This window comes from Schistocerca gregaria, chromosome 3 (genome assembly GCF_023897955.1).
Source record: "Schistocerca gregaria isolate iqSchGreg1 chromosome 3, iqSchGreg1.2, whole genome shotgun sequence".
NCBI classification, from domain to species: Eukaryota; Metazoa; Arthropoda; class Insecta; order Orthoptera; family Acrididae; genus Schistocerca; species Schistocerca gregaria.
In genome coordinates, this window is record NC_064922.1 from 354,399,063 (window position 1) to 354,423,071 (window position 24,009).

General features: G+C 43.7%; 1 protein-coding gene across 2 annotated transcripts in view; it reads right to left on the minus strand.

Annotated features, from left to right (window-relative positions):
* The window catches only part of LOC126354819 (integrin alpha-PS2-like), a 721,457-nt gene that overhangs the window by 305,675 nt on the left and 391,773 nt on the right, over positions 1-24,009 (minus strand). For both annotated transcript variants that reach the window (XM_050004760.1, XM_050004759.1), the window contains exon 3: positions 20,515-20,609. In XM_050004760.1, the coding sequence (XP_049860717.1) occupies positions 20,515-20,609 (95 nt within the window). The remainder of the gene's footprint in view (positions 1-20,514; positions 20,610-24,009) is intronic.

Here is a 24,009-nt window from a genome sequence, read left to right on the forward strand (position 1 = left end):
TTACCATTCTTTGTACCACTTTGAAATCTTATCAATGTCTGAATGAACATTTGTGCAGCTTTTTCAGACACTTCTTCACTATGGGTAATTGCATCATCAGCGGAAAGTATGAGGTTATTCTTCATATTACATGCAAGGTAATTAGCGTACAACATGAAAAATAAGGATCCCAAAATACTTCCATGCGGTTTGCTTGAATTACTTCTACATCTGTCGACGACTCTCCATCCTAGATAACATGCTGTTAATGTTGTCATCTTGTTAACCGGAAAAAATATCCACCCGTAAAAAACTCTATCGTGATTCTTTGCAATGCACACATTGCACGAGGGGACTTAAAAAATTTAGTTTCACGTTATTATGGCAGACCAAGTAACTTTCATCGAACGCTGCACTACACTTTAAAGTGACGCAGATATGTGACATTGTTGTTCAACATACTCACCAAGTGTCTCTAAACAACGGTCGGCAAGTTCTACCAATTTTTCGACGATAGAAATTCGCTGCTTGGTCACGGAGCCATTCGAGAAAAGCTGTGTGAACTTCATCAGTGGAAAATCTCTTTTCCTCATACATTCTTCCTCGACTTTCTGGACATTTTCGTCTGTGGTTGATGTCTAGAAGCGTCACCCGCGTCTGTGCAGCCTTGGTCAAAATGATGGCAACATATCATTCTGGTTGGACGCGACATTGCATTTGGTTCTTATACCACCAGAATTTCAAGGTGAATCTGGGTGTAATTGAGACGTTTTCCCAACAAGAATCGCACTGTCTCTCGTACTTCAACACTGAAGTAAGTGTCCAGTTCCCGCACAAATTCCCTCGCACAATGTAATGCATCTGTTATACGTTTTTTTTTGTTTTTTTGAGCCAACAGTCTGCTGACTGGTTTGATGCGGCCCGCTACGAATTCCTCTCTTGTGCCAGAGTAACACTTGCAACCTATGTCTTCCTCTACATTTTTTACCCTCTACAGCACCCTTTAGTACCACAGAAGTTACTCCCTGATGTCTAAATAGATGTCCTATCATCCTGAAACTTCCTGGAAGATTAAAACTGTATGCCGGACCGAGACTAGAACTCGGGATCTTTGCCTTTCTCTGGGCAAGTGCTCTACCATATGAGCTATGCAAGCACGACTCACGCCCCATCCTCACAGCTTTACTTCTGCCAGTACCTCAACTTTCCAAAATTTGCCCGTCTTGGTTGGGTGGCTGGGATAGTAGAGCACTTGCCCGCGAAAGGCAAAGGTCCCGAGTTAGAGTCTCGGTCCGGCACACAGTTTCAATCTGCCAGGAAGTTTCAAATAAGCACACACTCCGCTGCAGAGTGAAAATCTCATTCTGGTCCTATCATCCTGTCCCTTTTCCTTGTAAGTGTTTTCCACATATTCCTTTCCTCTCCGACTCTGCGCAGAGCCTCCTCATTTCTCACCTTACGAGTCCACCTAATTTTCAACGTTCATCTACAGCACCCCATTTCAAATGCTTCGATTCTCTTCTGTTACGGTTTACCCACAGTCCATGTTTCATTACCATACAATGCTGTGCTCCAAACGTAAATTCTCTGAAATTTCTTCCTCAATTTAAGTCCTATGTTTGATACTAGTAATGCCATTTTTGCTAGTGCTAGTCTACTTTTGATGAGCTCCTTCCTTATTTTGCTACCTAGATAGTAGAATTCCTTAACTTCATCTACTTCGTAACCATCAGTCCTGATGTTAAGTTTGTCACTGTTCTCATTTTTGCTACTTCTCATTGCTTTCGTCTTTCTTCGATTTACTCTCAGTGCATATTCTGTACTCATTAGACTGTTCATTCCATTCAGTAGATCATGTAATTCTTCTTCAGCTCACTCAGGACTGCAATGTCATTAGTGAATAGTATCATTGATATCTTTTCACCTTGAATTTTAACTCCACTCCCGAACCTTTCTTTTAACTCCATCATTGTTTCTTCGGTGACAGATTGAACAGTAGGGGAGAAAGACCACAGCCCTGTCTTACACCCTTTTTATCCGTACCGCAGTAGAACTGTCTTTGCAGGAAACCCACAACATGTATTCCATTCTGGCAATGTCCCAATCTTGTCGCGCATTGGTCTTTGTGTGAGACGACACGTGTAGCTTCATTTTGAAGTCCCTGCGTATTTTAAGAAAGCATGCGACATTTCTCATTTTTTAATCCTTTAAAGGTACGTAGACATATACACGACTTTCGTAATTAATTTCAGAATGTTTATAAATTATAACTGGACTTTAAATGTACTTCCCGATATAAACAAACTCATTTGTGCTGTATCTTCAAAAATGGTTCAAATGGCTCTGAGCACTATGGGACTTAACATCTGAGGTCATCAGCCCCTAGAACTTAGAACTACTTAAACCTAACTAACCTAAGGACAGCACACAACACAAAGTCACCACGAGGCAGAGAAAATCCCTGACCCGCCGGGAATCAAACCCGGGAACCCGGGCGTGGGAAGCGAGAACGCTACCGCACGACCACGAGCTGCGGACGTGCTGTATCTGTGAAGGTAAAAGAGTGCGCAGAAATGCGAAAAGAACGAGCTACAAGTTGCACAACAAAAATAAGTGCAGCTAACTACTAAGTAAACTAAAATATACAACTTAGGAAACGAGGTGGGTAAAAGAGTTGTTATGTTACGAAGGGCGGCTGAAGCCTTCAAAATATCGACAGAAACGTAGTATCGATGAAGAAGTGAACGTATTACGCCAGTTTAAGATGGACGAAAACCCGAAACACGTCTTGGCATAAATGACGCAGCATAAAATGTGGCAGGTTGCCGCATGTCTTCAAGTAAACTAATAGAGGAATTTAATACAGCAAGTTTGATAGTTTGCCTAAAAATTAATTGTAATAAGACTAAAGCAAAGTGGTAAGGTGCAGATTCACAATATAACCGGTTACTGAGAAAAAAAAAAACCGTCGTGCTTTTGATGAACAATCAACTTCCTGAAATGGTCACGTCATCAATGAGATTTAGCGAGTGCAGTATTGTCAGCACTACAAAAGATTTCTGCCTCGAATGCAAAGTTTTGTACTAACGTACGACCACGTGCAATACATTACGCACCACCATCAGATCTAAATTGCTTGGCTGTGAACTTGGGTGTGTTCAGTATCATAAGCAACAGACGCAGATGTCGCATAGGGCATTGAAATAGATTATGTGTTAGCAAAAGACAAAGTAAATGTAAAGTCGGTGACGCAAGCATTTCAGTAGAACGCACAGGCTATTTACTACGGATACTGGTTTAAGAAGAAGCAAGATTACGATTAGAAGAAACAGGAATACAAACAGTCGGATCAGGGGACAGATTGGACCTGACGGCTTAATTACAACTGCGATGAAAATTAAAAGAAAGAGAGGCGGTGCATGTAGTCAGAAGATGAAAAACGGACTAAGGTAATTGTTTGCAGGAGAGAATAAAAGATCAAGACGACAGGCTAATTGAAGTTGTAAAGACGACGTTAAAGAAATAGGCACGTATAGCTGATGACCGTATTGTTTGAAAATGATTAGAGGCCACTTTTGTCCAGCAGTGGATGTCGAATGGTTGAAATGGTTCAAATGGCTCTGAGCACTACGGGACTTAACATCTGAGGTCATCAGTCCCCTAGAACTTAGACCTACTTAAACCTAACTAACCTAAGGACATCACACACATCCATGCCCGAGGCAGGATTCGAGCCTGCGACCGTAGCGCTCGCGCGATTCCAGACTGAGACGCCTAGAACCGCTCGGCCATGGCGGTCGGCAGTGGATGTCGAATTCACGACGGTAATGATGATGGTGGTGGTGGTGGTGTTGCATCATGAGGAACTGCGTCAGTTGCTTGTGTAAAACTAGAAACAGCATGGCTGTATGTTTCTACTACAGAAGTCAGCAACACTGTAGACTGTAACTTACCCACACGATTCTGTACCATTATATGTTCAGCAGCAGAGACTGCTGTGGCAGAACAGCCCGGGTGACCGTCAGTTCAAATGCGTCACTGGCTCACGCTTTCTCTTTCTCATCTTGTAAAGAACGAATGAGCGACTGAAGCAGAATGCAGACGAGGTGCGGGGATTGGTGAGAGAGAAACTTTTTCCTCCTGAGAACTCTATTACCTGTGGCAATAAAGATTATTAACGAAATGAATTTGTGCACAGTGGGGAGTTGGAGTACACAGCAGGAAACAGAAAAACCGTCTTGTATCAGAGATACTGATGGGAGGTACTGACAACTGAATGCGTTAGTCAATGGCAATTACGACGGTACGTACGCCTGCCACTTAGTGCCACAATCCTCGGACCGACAGTAGTTACCAGGTGTTAATCATAGGGCCGCGGTAACGACCCCAAGCTCGTCCATCAGCTGCGTCGTCTGCTGCCTCCGGCAGCTGATGGACTTTACGAGAGGAACGGGGACCGGGAGAGCGAGGAGAACGGGAGGGAATGCGAGGGACAGCCTCCCAAGAGGGCAGGGCCACCTGCTGCTTACCAACGGTATGAATGAAAGCTCGCGCTTTCACTCTCTGTGGTTTGTAACTTACAAGAGTCACACGAAAACCACTACAGCTACATCGGCACTCTGTAAGCCACTGTGCAGTGCACGGCGGAGTGCTTTCCTGGTCAATATTACCAATTTTGTGTCCTGTTTCATTGATCCCCTGAGCGAGGGAGCCAGCCGTTGTGGCGAGCGGTTCAAGACGCTTCAGTCTGGAACCGCGCGACCGCTACGGTCGCAGGTTCGAATCCTGCCTCGTTCATGGGTGTGTGTGTGATGTCCTTAGGTTAGTTAGGTTTAAGTAGTTCTAGGGGACTGATGAACTCAGATGTTAAGTTCCATAGTGATCAGAGCCATTTGAACCATTTGAGCGAGGGAGTAATGACTGCCTACGTTCCGCACGACTTGTCGTAATCTTTTTTCTTATACTGGGAATAACTGTCGAACCATTCTACCACGGATGTGTCTTAATACTCGAAATGTCTATGTCATGAGCAGCAGTTCAATACAACACCTTTGCTGTCAAAGAAGCAATGATGTAGGTCAAAGGAGAGCTAACAAGGAATATATAAGAGTGTCTCTCCTACAAGTCGTCAAGCACATTTTCTCTGGTGTTTCAGTAGATACTTACAATTCAGTTTTTGCAGTGTAAAGCTGCAATCAGCCCATACAAATACTGCTCATCACGTCATTTCCACATCTCCCAGTGCCGACAGAAAACGCGTTTGTTTCCCCTTCTAATATCCCTACCACAACAAAGGTCAAAAATTAATTATGATTGTAGTGTTGCTCACGCTGCTAAATATTGCGTTTTCGGACAACAACAAAATCATATTATGTGGCAGGTGTCATTAGAGCACAGTTAATAAAGTCATCTCTTGAAATAATAGATAAACTAGGCACTCATCTTTTCGTGTTTCCCACGCTGGTCTCGTTGTGAACTCATGGCTCAATCGTCGAAAATCTAGGTAGTGATGATTCCAAGCTCGGATGCAAAGAGGCCTGGGTGTTATTCTGGGATATTCAAAAGTTTTATAGATGTGTTTCATAAACCATTCTTGAAGATTAAACTTTTGCAAGTTAGCACAATGGTGATGTAAAAAAAAAAGTAATCAGCACTCCGAATTTAAGTTACACTTCTTTCTTATTACTTTTGTTGTAACATCACTTCACAATATAAAACATACTTGAAAATATCTTCCTCATTGTTAAAGTTCACATTTTATAAACTGACTACAATTTGCGTCTTTTCAACATGACGACCAAGACTTGACTCTCCAATAACCGCTTACGCGCCCAAAAATCAGAGTTACAAGTACGTCAAAGATCATAGTGACAAAAGAAAGAATACACATAAGAATAATATCATTGCAATATAAACATATCGATGTATCAAAGTACCTCTACATTAATGAAATGAAATCTGAATGTTGTCACAGAAATATGTTAACTACTTTACAGGAATACAGTAGAATATTGCTGGTATCGAGAGGTTGAGGTGAGGTGCCGTAATGGTTATGTAATTCAAGTACCATTACACCCTTACGAGAAAATGGGTTTTAAAGCGTTATTTTATGGGCCCATTCGACTGAGCGGTCCAAACTGCGTGTAGTGCGATATTCGTTCTATAGATCCCGTATTAACAGCGACAGTAAAACACGAAGAATAACCAATATGCCTGCAGCGACTGCACTCCCCTGGCCCACTCCGACCGCTGCCGCCACGCGGCAGCGCTATTCACTAGCTGCTGCAGGAGTGCTGGCTTTTTTTTCGTGTTTTTCTGTCCCCGTTAGTACTCCCTGTTAATACACATTGTTAAAACAAATGTGGCACTAGACTAATTTCGGACCACTCTATCGAACGGGCACGTAAAAAACCGCTTTAAAAAACATTTTGCTCGTAACGAGAAACAAACTGTCACTTTCTGTCGGGGCTGGGGGTTGCATGAAAGACTAGATGAGCTCTATTTGTTTGGTCTGACTCCAGCTACAGACTGAAAAAAAAAGAAATCGCAAATATCTGGCAAAATACCAGAGAAAATGCTTCTGACGATCCTGTAAATCCGAAATATAAGGTTCAATGTGTTGTCGCTCCTCCATTTGTAACTGAAGAAGATGTGGACGAATTTTCAGTAGAATGCACGGCTATTTACTACGGATATTGGTTTAAGAAGAAACAAGACGAGAGAAACGGAGAGCTGTGAGGAAAAACAGCGAGTGCATCACACTTTTTTTTATCTTTCATCCCTTCTGCTGAGGGTGGGCTGCAGCTAGAGCATAGCTCTTTTCAGCCATAGGTACTTTTATTCTGTTTGTGCCTCCATTTATTTGTTTCAATTATACTTCCTACAAAAATGGCTCTGAGCACTATGGGACTTAACTTCTGAGTCATCAGTCCCCTAGAACTTAGAACTATTTAAACGTAACTAACCTAAGGACATCACACACATCCATGCCCGAGGCAGGATTCGAACCTGCGACCGTAGCGGTCTCGCGGTTCCAGACTGTAGCGCCTAGAACCACTCGGCTACTCCGGCCGGCTATACTTCCTATTTTATTTGGTTCTCCACTCTGGTAGCTTCATTAAGTTCATTAATACATATCTTCAAATTATGTTCTTCTTCCTGATACTGATGAAAAAGAAGATGATCATCATGACTGAGTAATATACGAGTTTACGCAAAGTAGCCAAATCATGGAAGACAGATGGAACGTATTGACAATTGTGAAGGATGCTTTCTACGTGAGAGGAAGTGTACAGATGGCAAATGAGACTAGAAGCGTGGCGGGAAGAAGGAAGATTAGTGTTTAACGTTCCGCCGGCAATAGATCATCAGAGACAGAGCAGAAGCTCGGATTAGGGAAGGATGGCATAGGAAATGGTAGTATCCCTCTAGAGAATCCATTCGGGAATTTTCCTTGGTTGATTTGGGGAAATAGCGGGAAACCTAATTCTTGATGGGTGGACGGTGGCTTGAACCGTCCTCCTCTCGAATGCGAGTCCAGTGTGTTAGCCAATGCGTCACCTCTGACGTTAAGTGAGATGGAGGTGTCTATTAAGCGCACATGAATTATTACGAATAGACCACATTTTTATTACTTCAATATAAGCTTTTCGTTCAGCTACCGACTGAGCGGATACGAAGTAACGAACAGGTGAGCTAAAAGGCCGCCAGGTTGAGTGGTTTACATAAAAGACCGTTATCTGGTGGTCAGTTGTTGGTTAAATAATAAAAACAAAAATTTCTTCACAGAGGTACAAGCTTCATGATGTATAGGTAACTGTCTGAATTAGCAGGCACGATTGTAGATACAGAACGACTGACATAATTTTCATTTATCGTAATGAATAATAGTTCGTTTAAATATGAATACGTGTAATGCCTGCAGCAAAGGCAAAGAATCCTGTGCCTTGTACTATCCGATGACAGCCATGGCGGTTCGGTGTTTGTTATTGTGGTCTTCAGTCCGAAGGCTGATTTAATGCAACTCTCCATGCCACTCTATCTTGGGCGAGCCTCTTCATTCCCGAATAACTATTGCAACCTGCATCTTTCTGAATCTGGTACGATTTTTACCACTCACAATACAATCCGATGCTAAACTGGTAATCCCTTGATGTCTCAGAACTTATCCTATCAATAGATCCCTTCTTTTGATCACGTTTTCCCACAAATTCCTTGCCTCCCCAGTTCTATTCAGTACCTTATCATTAATTACTTGATCGACCCATCTAATCTTCAGCTTTCTCCTGTAGCACCACATTTCGAAAGCTTCTACTCTCTTTTTTATCCAAATTGTATATCGTCCATGTTTCACTTTCGTACATGGCTACACTCCAGACAAATACCTACATAAAAACTTCCTAACACTTAAACCTATAATCTATGTTAAAAAAATTCTCTTCTTCGTAAATGCTTTTCTTGACGTTGCCAGTCTACATTTTATATCCTTTCTACTTACATACATTATAATGTTATCGACAAACCTCAAAGTTTTTATTGCTTCTGCTTGAACTTTAATTCCTGCTTCAAATTTTTCTTTGGTTTCCTTCACTGCTTGTTCAATGTACATATGGAATAACTTTGGGGATAGAAACACCGTCTTACTTCCTTCTCAACAACAGCTTCACTTTCATGCCCCTCGACCCTTCTAACTGCCGTCTGGTGTCTGTAAAAGTTGTAAATAGCGTTTCGTTTCCTGTATTATACCTTTCTTACCTTCAGAGTTTCAAAGAGCGTATTCCAGTCAACAGCTTCCTCTAAGTCCACAAATGCTATAAATGAAGGTTTGCCTTTTCTTTACCTATCTTTTAAGTTAAGTCGTAGGGTCAGTATTGGCCCACGTGTTTCTGCATTTCTCCAGAATCCAAACTGGTTTTCCTCACGGTCTGCTTGTACTAGTTTTTCGATTCTTCTGTAAAGTATTCGTGTTAGCATTTTACAACCGTGACTTGTTAAATTGATTGTTCGATACATTTCACACCTCCCAGCAACTGATTTTTTGATATTGGAATTATTACATTCCTCTTGAAGTCTGAGGGTACTTCACGTATCTCATACATCTGGCTCTCCCTTTCGCCTGCTTCGTTTGCTGCATTTTTTAAATTTTCTTTCATTAGTTAAATTCAATATCTCTTGTATTATCAAAGGGTTCCTATTAGGTTTTGTCTTCTTTTTACTATCTGATCCTCTGCTGCCTTCACTATTTCATCTCTTAAAGCTATCCATTCGTCTTCTACAGTACTCTTTTCCCTTTTCTAGTCAACCGTTGTATAATGCTCCCTCTGAAGGTGTCTACAACCTCTTGGTTGTTTCAGCTTATCCAGGTCCTATCTCCTTAATTTCCAGCCATTTTCCGATTTCTTCAGTTTTAATCTACAGCTCACAAACAATGAATTAAGATCAGAGTCCGCATCTGCCCCTAGAAATGTCTTACAAATTAAAAACTGGTTCCTAAAACAGAAATTAGCTTTAGTCTCTCTCTTGTCCAACATCCCACTTTTAACCATTTCTATGAGTTGAGTTATATCCCCAGCTGACAATTTGACAGATAAAATCTCCCAATAGAATATCCGAGTGAGGTTAGCACACTGGACTCGCATTTGGGAGGACGACGATTCAAACACGCTTCCGGCCATCCTGATTTAGGTTGTCTGTGGTTTTCCTAAATCGCTTCAAGCAAATTCTGGGCATGGCCGACTTCCTTCCCCATCCTTCCCTAATCACTTGAGACTGATGGCCTCGCTGTTTGGTCCCCGGCCCAAAATCAACCAACCGACCAATCAATACGATCTTAATGTTTTAGTTATGAAATTTATGTGGGTTGTGGAAGGTAAAAAGCGGTATTAGATGGTTTGTTCACTGACGTAACAACAGCTCAATTTATAAAATTTAAACGTTGTTCGTGTACATGATAATAGCTGATTTCATCTCTACGTCTCATCTTACAAAGATATCACTAAGAAATTGTTCATGAGGGCTTTCTTGCGTCGTCTTCAGGCTTTCTATTTTTGGTTTTCAGTCATTTACCCCTCTGCGCGTTTCTTGCAATGCTAAATGTCTCATTACTTTTGTTGCACTTGTCTGATAGTAAGACATCTTCCTTTCTTGACAGTTATCCAGTAGTTAATGAAGTCGTCAACATTTTTGCTGTTGAAGAGGTCCAATTTTGTGTGTCTGACGGTTTTCTCCAATGTTTTTCGGTGGTCGTTGACACTAGTTCAACGTTTCCAGGGCGCTCCCGATTGTGTTCTGTCTACAGCAATCATTCCCCGAGGCTCCTTCCATAGGTTAAATGGGACGAACGCCTAGGATCAGTAATTGGGAAGACGTATTGACCAGGGAGTTTCGTTGGAAGGCCTCTGAGGAAGAATTGTGCAGAAAGTGGCACACGAAACTATAATGCAACCAATCCTAGAGCACTTCTCGAGCTTACGGAGGCCAGTTGCCGGACAACGGGCATCGAAAAGATTCAGAGAGTGGGCCACGAAAACCACGATATCGGCGCTTACGGTGAGCCAGACAGCGGACAGCAGCAATGCAGTAGGCAGTTGGTTCTTTGATTAAGGAAACGAGACTGGTAATGCAAAGTTCAGCAAGCACGACAGAGTAGGAACCGCTGACACCTTCGTCATAACCAGACATATGCGGTCATGTCGAGTGACATCGGGTAACCATTAGCCACTACTTCGCTCCATAAATACCCTAGCATGTTAGATCGTAAGGTAGTCGGTCGGACTGGATGATTAGGTACAAAACGTTCACAGTCGTTTCCATGATTACAGCAAAGTGACGTCTGGAACAAGTCTGTTGTAGATTTGATTTCTTGCACTCTACTCAGCAACGACAGCCGCTGTGGGGAGAGATGGCTACCTCCGCATAATGACCAGAGTTCAACATCAGTCTGCCGCTGTCGCAAGTAGGCGGCCGTTGTGGCCGAGCGGTTCTAGGTGCTTCAGTCCGGAACCGCGCTGCTGCTGCGGTCGCAGGTTCGAATCCTGCCTCAGGCATGGACAAGTGTGATGTCCTTAGGTTGGTTAGGTTTAAGTAGTTCTAAGTCTAGGGGACTGATGACCTCAGTCCCATAGTGCTTAAAGTCATTTGGGCCATTTTGCAGATAGATGACTACTGGGGTATTCCTGATCATCGTGCCATACCGGTCATGACACCAGCATTCCTGATACTTCGGCGGACGGGCCAGGGCCTACATGAAAGGCAGGACAGCGTCGTCGCATTACACGGCAACCGTCATCGCGGTTCAACAGATCAAGAACGGCTCTGAGCGGGAGGGCACGCACCACTTTCCAGACTGGTGCGTGGTAAGTCTAACTGACGCTCCGCCTTCACTCGCCGCCATGGACAACGACCGCCATAGCAGCAGCCGGCGGGGAGCGTGCATACGGCAAAAGCTGCCTTGAGCGGAATGAGGGCTGGTTACGTCGCGACTTTCAGCGCGCCTACTGGCGACAATAGGTTACTCCTTCCGAGGAAAACTGGCAAATCTGCCGGAAAAGTGCCTTCAAATGGTTCAAATGGCTCTAAGCACTATGGGACTTAATATCTGAGGTCATCAGCCCTCTAGACTTACAACTACTTAAACCTAACTAACCTAAGGACATCACACACATCCATGCCCGAGGCAGGATTCGAATCTGCGACAGTAGCAGCAGCGCGGTTCTGGACTGAAGCGCCTAGAACCAATCGGACACAGCCGCTGGCAAAGTACCCTCAGATACGGAACTATCTACCTCCGCCCTCACAACAATCGCCACTTTCAGAAACTATAATATTTAATAACTCGGCACTCTATAATATTTAATAAATCGTAGCATCCTCCTTAAAACAACAGGCTATTTACTGAACAAAATAAATACAACTATTGTCGATACCCAACAATAGAATAGTGCTTAGACTTCTTTTCCTTGCGCTCTGTACCCGTATTATCCCATGAAAATGCCGTACTTTAACAACGTTTTGTAGTTCATTTTTCATTCGCTTAGTCATTAATGCCCTCTCTACGGGGTGTCCGAGGAGGAATAAACAGGCTATTTACTGAACAAAATAAATACAACTTTTCTGGACATTCACCAACAGCATGGTTCTTAGACTTCTTTTCCTTAATGCCCTGTACGTGTATCTCATGAAAATGCCATGTTTCTAAACCACGTTTTATAGATCATTATTCATTCACGTAGTAACTGATATCCTCTCTGTATGGTGTGTCTCAGTAGGAATGATCAGTACTCAGTGACATGACAGGAACGATTACTCAAAGCACAAAGGTCTAGTAAAGATGGCCTGTAAAGTGCATTCCTTAGGGGCTATGAGCAATATTCATATTCACTAATGTGACACATATCTCTTCTGCTGTACTATAATTCTCATGTCTCTTAAGGTATGCATTCTATAGTCCGAGTTTACTAGAGTTTTTGTTTCGAATGATCGTTCACGTCGTATCACTGAATATTGATCAATCCTCCTGGACACCCTTCATAAGCAGAATAGCTGCAAATGAAATACTCATTTTGTTTTGCGCTTTCCACTCAGTACCAAACAAAATACTGTAATGGAAACTATCGCTAAGAATTCAAAATGAAAACATTAATTAGTTGGTGGATTACTCTTAGGTATTCTCAGTATATGAAGTGTGGATCCAGGAACTGTTTGAAAGGAAGCGTACTGTAATTCTCTGAGTGAATGCCCACATTATCGAGTTGATCAGGCGGAGCCTAAACTTTTCACAAGTTCAGATCGGAATGAATCTTGAATGGTTTTCAAATACCACTACCAGTCAGTCAATTTGTTGACTAAGAAATTCTTTATTTAGCTACTTGTTTCGAGGAGATGCCTCATCATCACGCTATAGTGGCATTTCAAAAACATATCACCTAAGTGCGTACAGACATTAAAGCTTTTTTATGTGACTGCTGCTATCACCCTGCGGAGAGAGACAAGGATGACCTAGTACGTGGCGATGTCACTTTTTATATTGGTATGCTGTTCACATATTTTTTATGTAACAAATCACTCACTCCATTAATGTGGCGCGGCAGTCTTATTATGACGTGCTGAGGTATCGTTACTTGCACAGCTCTCTTGGACTTACTCACCATTGTTCGCAAACTTCACAAGGTTCACTTTAAAACACGCTAACACAAAACAAATCAGCAGTGCAGAAAACAAGATCGCGGTCAAAACAAGAGAGGTACAAATTGACACACATGCTTGGAATGACATGGGGTTTTATTAGAAACAAAAAAATACAAAGTTCAAAAAATTCCCGACAGATGGCGCTTCATCTGGTCAGAATAGCAATAATTAGCATTTCAAAGTAAGACAAAGCAAAGATGATGTTCTTTACAGTAAATGCTCAATATTTCCACCATCATTCCTCAACAATAGCTGTAGTCGAGAAATAATGTTGTGAACAGCACTGTAAAGCATGTCCGGAGTTATGGGGAGGCACTGGCGTCGGATGTTGTCTTTCAGCATCCCTAGAGATGTCGGTCGATCACGATGCCCTTGCGACTTCAGGTAACCCCAAAGCCAATAATCGCACAGACTGAGGTCTGAGGACCTGGGAGTCCAAGCATGACGGAAGTGGCGGCTGAGCACACGATCATCACCAAACGACGCGCGCAAGAGATCTTTCACGCGTCTAGCAATATGAGGCGTTTTTCTTTGGTATAATAAAACCCCACGTCATTGCAATAAATAATTTAGCTGTCATTAAATTTTGTGAGTGGTAGCTGCATTTGAAAACCTTTTCATATTTTTGAAAAAGTCACGGTCGATTAATGGTCAATGTGGCTTCAAACTACGGAATGAATCTGCCTATTCATGTGCAGAGTAACGAGAGTTCTGCGTAGAACGGGCTGCATCCCACAGACGGCCGTCATTACTAAGCAGTTACCGGGCGAGTGCGCTCCGCCGTGTTCCTGGAAACTTGTTAATGTTTTTAATGACGCCGAGGGAGCGCGCCGAACACCACACGTCGCAGCTGCTGCGAGCGCGCAACTGCTCAAACGCATGGCCGCCGAGTCATTCGCGCCAACAGCATGGCAGTGCGCGTCACATCACATCGTAGTTACCGCCCGGACACGTGGAGTCACACTCGTCTCCACAGCTCAGGTCATTCCCACACAGTCAGCACCTCAGTGGCTCTCTCAGGTTCTACACACTCTCTCAAGCCAAAGCGTTTTTTTTTACGAAAAAAGATCCAAAGATCTCTTCAGAGTGAGGACACAATTGTGGAACATACAGTATCGGATAATGTTTCGGTGCGCTATGATGTTTCATACGTAAAAGATTTCTAAGTAAACAATGTTACTGAAAAAGTTATTTCACTTGATTTCACACCTTTACACATACCACCAAAGTTATTTCGTTATCATCCAGCTATTGGCTCAAATGGCTCTGAGCACTATGGGACTTAACTTCTGAGGCCATCAGTCCCCCAGAACTTACAACTAATTAAACCTAACTAACCTAAGGACATCACATACATCCATGCCCGAGGCAGGATTCGAACCTGCGACCGTAGCGGTAGCGCGGTTCCAGACTGTTGCGCCTAGAACCGCTCGTCCACTCCGGCCGGCAGCCAGCTATTACTTTCATTTTCTGATCAGAAGTATTCTGCCCTGACACCTTTCTTTTTTTTTGACTCATTATTCTTCTGACTAGCTAGTTTGACGCGGCCCGTCTCGAATTCCTCTCCTGTGCCAACCTCTTTATCTCAGAGTAGCACTTGCAACCTATATCATCAATTATTTACTGAATATATTCCAATCTCTGTCTTCCTCTACAGTTCTTACCTTGCACAGTTCTCTAGTAGCACGGAAGTTATTCCGTGATGTTTTAACAGATGTCCCTTCTTCTAGTCAGTGTTTTCCGCACATTCGTTCCCTCTCCCATTCTGCGCCGAATCTTCTCGTTCCTTACCTTATCTGTCTACCTAATTTTCAACATTCGTTGTAGCACCACATCTCAACTACTTCGATTCTCTTCTGTTCTGGTTTTCCCGACAGTCCACGTGTGTCACCATACAATGCTGTGCTCTAAACGTACATTCTCAGAAATTTCTTCCTATGGCCTATGTTTCATATTAATAGACTTCTCTTGACCAGGACTGCTCTTTTTGCCAGTGCTACACCTCGCTCCGTTTTACATTGGTTATTTTGGAGCCTAGATAACAGAATCCCTTAACTGTATCTATTTCGTGACCTCAGTCCTGATGTGAAGCTTGTCGCTGTACTTATTTATACTACTCATTACTTTCGTCTTTCCTCGATTTACATTCAGTCCATACTGATTAGACTGGTCATTCCATTCAGCAGATCCGAAATTATTCTTCACTTTCATTGAGGATGGCAAGTCATCAGCCAATCTTATCGTTCATATCCTTTCACAATGGCACCGAAGAGGCAGTTTTGACATGGCACTTGATAATGGAAGTAATACTGAAAAAAAGTCGAACACGGTCACAGGATTTGCCGATCTGGAAACAGCTGTCGACAATGTCAAATGGTGGGAGTCCATTCTTGAACCTTTCTTTTATTTCCATCATTGTTTCTTCGATGTATAGATTGAACATTAGGGACGAAAGACTACATCCCTATCTTACACCCTTTTTAACCTGAGCACTTCGTCCTTCTTATTATTCTCTCTTGTCTTGGTACATGTTGTACATTACCCGTCTCTACCCCTGCTTTCCTCAGAATTTTGAACAACTTGCATAATTTGACATTGTCGAACGCTTTTTTTAGGTCGATAAATCCCATGAACGTGTCTTGAGTTTTCTTTAATATTGCTTCCATTATCAACTGCAGCGTCAGAATTGCTTCTCTGGTGTCTAACTTTCCCAAAGCCAAACTAATCGTTATCTAACACATCCTCAGTTTTCTTTTCCATTCTTCTGTATACTATTTTTGTTAGTAACTTAGATGCATGAGCTGTTAAGCCGATTGTGCGATAATTCTGGCATTTGTCGGCTCTTGCTATCTTCGGAATTGCGTCGATGATGTTTTTCCGAAAGTCAGATGGTATATCGCCAGTGTAATAGATTCTACACACCAACGTGAATAATCGTTCAGTTGCCACTTCTCCCAATGATTTTAGAAATTCTGATGGAATGTAATCTGTCCCTTCTGCATTATTTGCTCTTAAGTCCTCCAAAGCTCTTTTAAACCTTGATTCTAATACTCGATCCCTTATCTCGTCTATATCGACTCCTGTTTCTTGTTCTATTACATCAGACAGACTTCCCCTCATAGAGGCCTTCAGTACACAGTTTGCAGACAGAGGCAAATTATTATACGACTAGGTTCCCGCATTCCATCACGATGGTAAGTGTAAATACAACTGTTATCTTTTCGAATTCTAAAATCTAAGCCTCTCTAGGCAGACAGGGCTTGAGTTGTTGCGATGTGCACTCACTTCTTTGTGGAGCTTGCCAGTTTTGAAACAAGTGAGAGAAGCGAGAGGGCGATGAGAAGAGTGAGTCTGCAGGGGACGAGGTGTGTCTGCCGGACAGATACAGGGCCATTAGGGCCCCGTACACTGAGACGGACGCCACAGGCCGTGGCCGCGTCGGCCGGGCGGCGTGCACTGAGGAGCACGTGGAGCGCAGGTGGCGCCATTAGGCGGTGCATTTGCATGTAAACTGGCCGGCGGGCTCCCACGTCCATCAGGCGGGCGCCCAAAACCTACTGGCTGATTTAGCGGCCATTAGCCGCGTGCCGCGTGTCCGGCGGCGCCTCTGAACACGCCGGAGCGCCGTAAACTTCCGGCCCACGCGCGCCGCCGCGACAGGTTCGACGCCCCGACCATCAGCCGGCCGAGATTAACTGCTGGCCGACAGTCCGACGCCGCAGCCCGCTAATCGCAGCAGCGGAGCACCTGTCACGACGCCCTATGCATTTTATGTGCTCGTTTCCGCCGGCAGTTGTCACCAGATCGGAGTAGAAGCTAATAGGCGGACGCGTTACGGAAGCCTAATAGCCCACACCGGATTCCTGTCACGGTCGCCAGTCTGCTATGCTTTCCACTGCCTTTAGCCGTCATAAAGTGCTGCTGACAACGGGCAGTTCTCCACTAGTTCCAATTATAGTGTCTGTACTACACATCCTAATGTTCCAAGTTTCTTTGTCAACCCAAGTTGCTTCAATGAACTAAGTGCTACAAGTCGCCAAATCACACACTGATGAAAAATCAGCTGCTCAAAACATCCACTCCATCAATTATATGCCATCTCCAGCATCTGTGAGCCGGCCGGGGTGGCCGAGAGGTTCTAGGCACTTCAGTCTGAAACCGCACGACCGCTACGGTCACAGGTTCGAATCCTGCCGCGGACATGGATGTGTGTGATGTCCTTAGGTTAGTTAGGTTTAAGTATTTCTAAGTTCTAGGGGACTGATGATCTCAGATTTTAAGTCCCATAGTGCTCAGAGCCATTTGAACAGTTTTTTCGCATCTGTGATTTGATGTGGAGCCTCTGTTCCTCCAGAGCAGGTGCACACTTACAAAACTGCAACGCTCACCCAGATGGCCACGAGATCACAAACTAGAAGCCCACAGACATTTCAGTTTGGCTATGGTTACTGTGCCAAACCAGTGGGCAGTGACAGTAGCTCACGCATTGGGGAACTACTGGATTTTAAAGTTTGGGTCAACAGAGACCGCGATGACTGATCACAGTACAAATTTCTTGCTGGAGTTAATGAAGTAGTCATGTAGACTTCTGCAAATTCATAAGCTTCAGAAAGGTGCATTAGATCCTTAAGAGTATGAATGGACTGAATGGATGCACAGAACCACAGACAGTGTGTCGTTATTACATGAATAGTCATCAGTATGATGGGGATCTATTACCATATGTGGTACCAGCATGTAATTCGAACATGCACCAAAGTACTGGATTACCACAGTATCAAGTCATTTATGATCATAAGATGCCTTCTCCTTTTGAATTATGTGAGCCAATAACTAGGAGGTCGTATCAGAGGTGCATAATTTTGCAAAGACATTGTGGGGCTCATGACGACAAGTTAGAAGACAATTTAAAAATCTATGAGCAGCCAGAAGGCATGCAAATGGAGAAGGATAAGCTGCCCAATCACCGTGTTGGGCTAAGGACAAAGTTAAACCACCAGGCCAGAGCTGGATCTAAGAGGTAGACGCGGATTTCTGTCACAACTGTTCGAGAAGCCACTGCCTTCAGACGTCACAAACCACTGTTGGCAGAAGGCACCTCTCATGTAGCATTTCCTATTGTAAGATGTTCACTGGTTTATGTGCGAATCCAAGATGCTTCAGCAGTCCAGTTGCCAGTTCACACACTGACAAGAATGTCAGCTCCTCAGTTCGTCCATTCCGTACTATCTCCTGGATCCATGATTTGACATGAGACCTCTGCCATCCGAGCAAAAATACGCGCACCAAACTGAAACACTCGCCCAGATGGTCACAAAGCCGCTGATTAGAATTCCGAGTCCACAAATGTTTCACGTTATCTGCCTATGATTGTTATGCTAAACCAGAAGGCAGAGACAGTAGCTCAGGCAATGAGGAACAACTGAATTGCAGCTCCTCAGTTGGGATAAAAGAGAGGGCGGTAACTGATCATGGTACCAATTTGATGCGCGTGTAAATGAAGCAGCTATGCATACTACTGCAAATTCATAAGCTACGAAAAGTACATTTCACTCTCAAGGAATGAGAGTATGGAATGGATGCACACAACCATAGGGAAAATGTTTTTATTACTTGAATAATAATAGTAATTCTCATGAATAGTCATCACAGTGATTGAGGACTTGTACAATCGTACATAGTACCAGGCTATAACTCAAAGGTGCACTAGTCATGTATGGGCGGGAAATGCCATCTCCTTTCGAATTATGTAAACCGTCACTCGAGGAGTATATATATCAATAGTGAATGAAGTTGTGGGGCACATGGTGCTAAATTAAAAGAGCAATTCCGAAAGCCATGGAGCAGCAAGAACGGGCGCCAAAAGGAAGGGTTAAGCTGTCCAAGTACCATGTTGTACACTGAGCAATGTTGACCATCAGTCCACAGTTGGAACTAATAGGTAGACGCGATACGGAAATTTGATAGCTTGTGCCGGGTTCGGTCACGGTCGCCAGTCTGCTCGAGCTGCCGTTGCCTTCTGCTGCCATAAACAACTACCGACAGAAGCCGCAGCTATCACGCAGCAGTTCTTATTATAGGAGCTGTACTCCGTCGTTGAACGTTTCATGGCTTCTAAGAGAATCCTTGATGCTTCAACAACACAGGCGCTAAATGTTGCCAGTGCACACACTGACTAGAATGTCAGCTCCACAGTATAAGTTCATCCCGAGTATAACACCTCCAGCTAGCTCCTCGATCGAATAAGGATGCCGATCACGTGCACGCCCAAAAAGCCGCAATACTCGCCCAGATGACCGAAAGACCGAATGGGAATTCTGAGCCTGCTTACGAAGTGCTCTTCCTCTTTCAAAGCCTGCCCTGCTGGTAGATCACTTTATTGACCATTTAAGCTCACTCACGCCTGACGTCAAACACGTGACACGTAAAATACCACATCCGCTCCCCCCCCCCCCTCCCCCCAATCCAAACCAGGGCTCACCACGGCACGCTTCCAACAACCCTGAGAGCTATCGGCTCAGGCTCATCTCCTCCGGTTTCGTGGGCTCCAAGTAGCCCCACGAAATTATTTTAAGCTTTTTCAACCAGTCAGCTTCAGGAACATGATTCAGGCATTTCCATCAGCCATTTCCTGTTCGCACTAAGGCACTCTTGTCGAATGAGCTGCTTCAAGTCATAGGTTTCCAGTTTATTGCCAAAAGAGGGTGAAACACTGGCGGGGATAAACTCGCCCTTAATGTCAGTGTAGTAGACATTTGACCACATCCCATTTAGATGGATTACGGAAAAAGTCTCATTTCCCTAGATACTAGATGGAGGGGGGGGGGGGGGCGTCACCATACCCAAAGACGCATTCCACATGTGGCCAGGAAGCATCTTACAAGTTTTCCTACAAGAATCACAACCTTTTCAAGTCGTAAGGAAGGTGCACAACTGATTTTGAGCAATGTAGATGGGCTGAACAGTGACCTAAGAGAATAGAATAGTTACCAAAGCACAGCTTTGTGCTAGCGGTAGAATTAAAAGGTTTTGTTTTTGTCTTTTTCGGTAGTGATCTATGCTGCGTAACGTACCTATATGATTTTGCGACGTCCGGGACCAAAGGCCAGAGTCCACCTAGCTACCGCTTACGTTTCTCTTCCGCCTTCAACTACCTTTCCAATAGTCCAACGGTGACGATAGCAATGTCCCCGTTATTTTCTGTATATGCGTCACGTAGTACTACACTCGACTGCAGAATCCGTGTTCGAGGCACCACAGAATGCGCTGGCAAGATTGCCGCGAAGTTGTGCGCTAAACCAGTAGCAGCAACAGCAGCAGCAGCGTCAGCAGCAGCGCTTGCACACTCACCACGATGGCACCGTCGCCAGAGCTGTGTACGGTGGCGCCGAACCACTGGTGTGACTTCCTGTCGATGTCCATCCCCGATGAGTTCTTGTTGTTACCTGCAAGCATACGCACACCGTTAATTAGACTTCACGTACTGATAGTAAATCTGCAAGTACTGTACTATGTCGAAAATAGAATCACCGTCATGTGTGTGCGCATCGATTGAAGTTACAATTTGTGAATGTCCTAGGAATAGCACCACCGACATAAGCTACTCTTCAGGTTAATTAAGATAAATATCCAGGCTTACAAGCTCCGAGTTTGAAATTGTGTGTACATTATGTGATTCGCCTGTGAAGGTAGTCCTTGCAGAAAAATCGTTCAATCAGTTCTCGATTACTGTCCGTCAGATATTCTTACCACATTATTCTTCAGATTTGTTTAGTCAGCGTGAGGGCAATCCAGAAGTTTTCAAGAACGGGCGGGATATACTACAAGAAACGCAGTGCACATTATGGAGAACTTCCTTTCAAAACTGTGGTCATGCATGTTCAAATGCAAGTCAAAAAACGTGTTACTTCCTCCAAAACACACTTTGCTTGCTCACGACGGTAAAATTAGAGATATTCAAAAGGTTTTATAGAGGTACACTGAGGTGGTGGTGGTGGTGGTGGTTAGTGTTTAACTTCCCGTCGACAACGAGGTCATTAGAGACGGAGCGCAAACTCGGGTTAGGGAAGGATTGGGAAGGAAATCGGCCGTGCCCTTTTCAAAGGAACCATCCCGGCATTGGCCTGAAACGATTTAGGGAAATCACGGAAAACGTAAATCAGGATGGCCGGAGACGGGATTGAACCGTCGTCCTCCCGAATGCGAGTCCAGTGTGCTAACCACTGCGCCACCTCTCTCGGTTACACTGAGGTGACAAAAGTCAGAGGACATCTCCTGATATCGTGTCGGGCCTCCTTTTACATGGCGTAGTGCAGCAACTCGATGTGACATTGATTTATCAAGTTTTTGGAAGTCCCCTGCAGAATTACTAAGCCAAGCTGCATATATCGCGGTCTGTAATCGGGAAAGTGTTGCCAGCGCAGGACGTTGTGCACGAACTGATCTCTGCATTACGTCCCATAAATGTTCGATGAGATACATGTTGCGCGATTTGGGTGGCCAAATCATTTGCTCGAATTATCTAGAATGGTCTTCAAACCAAAGACGAACAATTGTGGCTCAGTGACATGACGTAATTGTCTGGGAACTTTTAAGTCCGTGAATGGCTGCAAATGGTCTCCAAGTTGCCGAACACAAACATTTCCAATCAGTGGTCGGTTGAGCTGAAGCAGAGGACTCAGTCTATCCCATTTAAACATAGACCGCCCCATTACGGAACCACGATCAGCTTGCATGGTGCCTTGTTGACAACATGGCTCCATGGCTCCGCTGGGTCTACGCCAAACTCGCCTAGCATCAGCTCTTATCAACTGAAATGGCGGCTTATCTGACCACACCACGGTTTTCCATTTATCTAGGGTTCTGCCGATATGGTCACAAGCTCAGTAGAGGTGTTGCAGACGATGTCGTGCTATTAGCAAAGACACGTTGTTTTCCGCTGCCATAGCCCATCAACGCCAAACTTCGCTGCCCTGTCATAATGGATACATTCGTCGAATGTCGCACGTTGATTTCTGCAGTTATTCCACGCAGTGTTGCTTGTTAGTACTGAGAACTCTACGCAAACGCTGCTGCTCTCGGTCGTTAAATGAAGACCTTCGGTCATTGCCTGAAACATGGTATTGTCGGCACACTTCCGACATTGTGGGTCTCGGAATATTGAACTCTCTAACGATTTCTTAAGTTGAATGTCCCGTGTGTCTATCTCCAACTACCATTCCGCGTTTAAAGTCTGTTAATTCCCGTCGTGCGGCCTTAATTATGTCGGAAACCTTTTCTCATGAATCACCTGAGTACAAATTACGATTCCACTAACGCATTGCCCTTTTATAACTTGTGCTATATTACCGCCATCTGTATATGTGTATATAGCTATCCCATGACTTTTGTCATTTCAGTGTATAACGACAATGGTTATTTCCGTGTTACACGCAGACATGGCACAAAGTGGGGGAGGGAAAGGGGAGGGGGGACAATTATGGTAGGTACAAGGCCACCATGTAGCCCACCCTGGGCAACACAATGCGTCTTCTTGAAAACTACAGGTGGAAATGAGAACTGTTATTCGTGTATTGCATACACATATTTACCCTAACTTTTTTTAGAATCTTTATATTATGACGACAAATGCTCCACCAGCGCTCTCCCGAATGCAAGTTGTGTTTTTACAGGAGCAAAGTCGATCAGTCATTGACAGCGACGCTACTGTTCTCTTTTCCTGTTGAAAATTTACACTTAATTAGGTGATGATAGTACTGAAGTGTAGTTACTGCTTTCGATTTATCGCGCATATATTGCTGAGAACTGCGGAATTTTTAAAAGTTACTACAGAAATAATGTTTAATAAGACGTGACGACATTTAAAGCAGTGTTTTCTTTCATTCAAAACACGATATTTTTGCTAATTGTGTTGTTAGTAGAACAGAAAGCAGCTCAACATGTGCTGTCCACTGCCTTATCTTGTGGGAGATTAGTGCTTAATTAACACAGAGTCATGAAGTACTAAGAGTTGAGTTTAATAAACCACGACGTAACAAAATAAAAAATAAAAATAATAACTTTCATGTTATTTGGGTGGATCCAGATCTGTCAGCCGCCGTTTTCGCGGTGAATATTTTCTGTCTTACAATCACTTACAGTCTTTCACATTGGAAATATAATAGTTCTGTCATTGGTAAAGCTAATAATTCGTTGGGCAGTAACAGGATACGTCAGCTCAAAGGCTTCAAAGTCGAACACGATATGCTTGCAGTCAAGCTGTGTCCGTTTGTATATGTAACTGGTGAAACAAGGCACCCTTACTATCAGTTACCCAAACAAGTGGGCATTAGGATTTCCCAGTGGTATTTCCAGGTGCCGAAACGAATTATCAGTTGTGCTAGAAATCAGTCATTACGCTCACTCATGGTCTTGTATTTCCATTTGAAGCTTCCTCGAGTCTGCCCAGTCATAATGAATGCTCTTATCAAAATACAAAATTTATTCTCCTGGTGGCCTTACGACGGGAAACGCTGAGGTACTGTGCTCACGCTATTAGTGGGAATTAATCATATCTCCCCCTGCACTGTATCTCACTGTTATAGTTCCACAGTACAACTCTTTGAAATTGGTCTTTATTTTATGTCTTCTCAATCACAAGTTATCACTTAAAACACATATGAAAACAGATGTTAATATGACCTGCCTGTCTAAGGCTCAGCGTATTTAGCCGAAGGGTCAAAGAGTGTATCATACTGAAGAAATACAATCTTTTTTTTCTTTTGTTCGAGGCTTTGAGAAGCTTTGAGAAGCTACTAGGAGAATTTGCCACTTCAGTTTCGAAAGCCTTCAATGTTAGCGCCCACT